This window comes from Helobdella robusta, assembly GCF_000326865.2.
Source record: "Helobdella robusta unplaced genomic scaffold HELROscaffold_11, whole genome shotgun sequence".
Taxonomy (NCBI): domain Eukaryota; kingdom Metazoa; phylum Annelida; class Clitellata; order Rhynchobdellida; family Glossiphoniidae; genus Helobdella; species Helobdella robusta.
Window position 1 is genome coordinate 2,666,172 of NW_008703617.1, and position 1,816 is coordinate 2,667,987.

The following is a 1,816-nucleotide window of genomic DNA, read 5'->3' on the forward strand; positions in this document are numbered from 1 at the left end:
AACATTCGCCACGTGTTGAACATTTGAGCTCTTTTTAATTTTACGTTTTACAATCTCTGACCAGTCAGATTGCTTGCTCGATTCGGTCTTGCAATCGGATTGCTGCTTTCTTTCTACTTTTGGCCTATTGTTAATAGCCGCATCATTTACTATTTCTCGGAAGATGTTTCTTTCTTCAATAAATAGTTCTTCTAATTTTTTTAACTTTTCGTCAAGAATTGACTCAAATTTAGCTTTTTTTGAGCTTGGAATTTTAAAAAGGTTGAGAGCAGCATACTGAGGCAATTTGCTTTCAATTTTGTTGCTCAGAATTGTTTTTATTGTTAGTATTAAATCACTAACCTTGTCCTTTTTAGAGTTTCCAGAACTGTTTGGCTTTATTTTATCATCTTTTTCTAGATTTAACGCATCTAGATCGCTGGTAAGTATTTTTTTTGCTATTCTAATATCTTCACAATTGTAGAAATCCATTATTTCGTAAATGAATTCCGCATCATCAATTTTGTCAGAATTATTAAATAAATAACACAATAACTCGTTAATGCAAACCGCTCGCGACATCGTACCGGAAACAGTTATATATATATATGTATTGACTTTAATAAATTGTTAAACTAGCAAACTCATTATTTTGCATCATGCTCGCGTTTCTATTTTTTACTACATGCTACCACAATTTTTCAGCCAAGCCAGCTGAACATTTCTACTAACCAGAAGACCAATTTATCGAATAAACACATTAAAAAATTTTTTTTTAATTTATTAAACAAATCAGTCAGCTGTTCATTTTGAATTAACATTAATCAAATCAGGCTTTCAATCGTCGTAACTGATCTGCTCTTTCCAAAAGATTTTGAGAGGCAGATTTCTCAGTAGGCTGGTGTTTAAATTCAGGAGAATCACTAGGAAAATCTGTGATGTTGTGTTTGGGATTTTTATTGAGGTAAGGTGTCCACACTCCTTGGATACTGGGCGTGTCTGTTCTCCAGGTCTTCACCAGTCTGTGCTCACTGGAGCCAGATATGTTCTTTAGGTGTTCCACCCACTGGCATATTTCTTCGACTGACTTGTCAGATATTGGAATCTTTTGCTCGTTGCCATTTACTGTGAAAAGAAGTATGGTGTTAGTTGCTGTGGTTTGCAGAATGTTGAAATATTATTTAGGTCTCTCATTGTATTATAAAATTTTATAGAGTATTACAGAGCTGCAAATATTGCAAGCATAAAAATTCACTGGTCAATTGTGAATATTAAGCAAGTTTAAAATCTGGGGAAATGTGAAGCTAGATCGGTTATGAATTAATTTGGTAATAAACTTAGTTTAACACACTATAGACAAATTAAATTGGCTAGATATAATGGCTAGCGACATCAACTTTTACAATGTTTTGGGGTTAAATTAATAATTGAACAAACGTTTTATTATCATCAAAAACAATGTAATGAAAAACAGTTGACTAACAAAATGTTCCGACGATAAGAGGAGCTTTTAACCGTCGAGGTTTCAAATAGACAACTATCCCAGGATTTGATCTTGTAAACTCCAGCAGATGCTGCTCAATGAAATCCCTTTAAAAAATTTTCAAAGTTAATGTCAGTAAAGCCTGACAAATCTTTATTTAATAACTAAATCAATGATAGACAATTTTGAAGGGATTTATTTATATTTTATGATAAAATTTAAAAAAATAAACTATGATGAAACAAGGAAGCATACACAAATGATTTATAATAACCTGGCACTTCTACTAGAACCATGACTCTTACAAAATTTGATGGTGAGTCGTTGTAGCTGGCATACATACCTCCCAATGCC

At 32.7% G+C, this 1,816-nt stretch overlaps 2 protein-coding genes across 2 annotated transcripts in view; both read right to left on the reverse strand.

Moving 5' to 3' along the window:
• The window catches only part of HELRODRAFT_167356 (hypothetical protein), a gene marked incomplete at both ends in the record, with an annotated part of 3,594 nt that extends 3,123 nt beyond the window's left edge, over positions 1-471 (reverse strand). Inside the window, one exon of the mRNA XM_009012873.1 lies at positions 62-471. Coding sequence (XP_009011121.1) covers positions 62-471 — 410 coding nt within the window. The remainder of the gene's footprint in view (positions 1-61) is intronic.
• Positions 472-808: 337 nt separating this feature from the next.
• Positions 809-1,816, reverse strand: HELRODRAFT_72412 (hypothetical protein; the record flags this gene model as incomplete). Its single annotated transcript, XM_009012874.1, has 3 exons — positions 809-1,104; positions 1,463-1,569; positions 1,737-1,816. Coding segments are annotated over 3 exons (483 nt in total), but the record flags the coding sequence as incomplete, so codon positions are not given.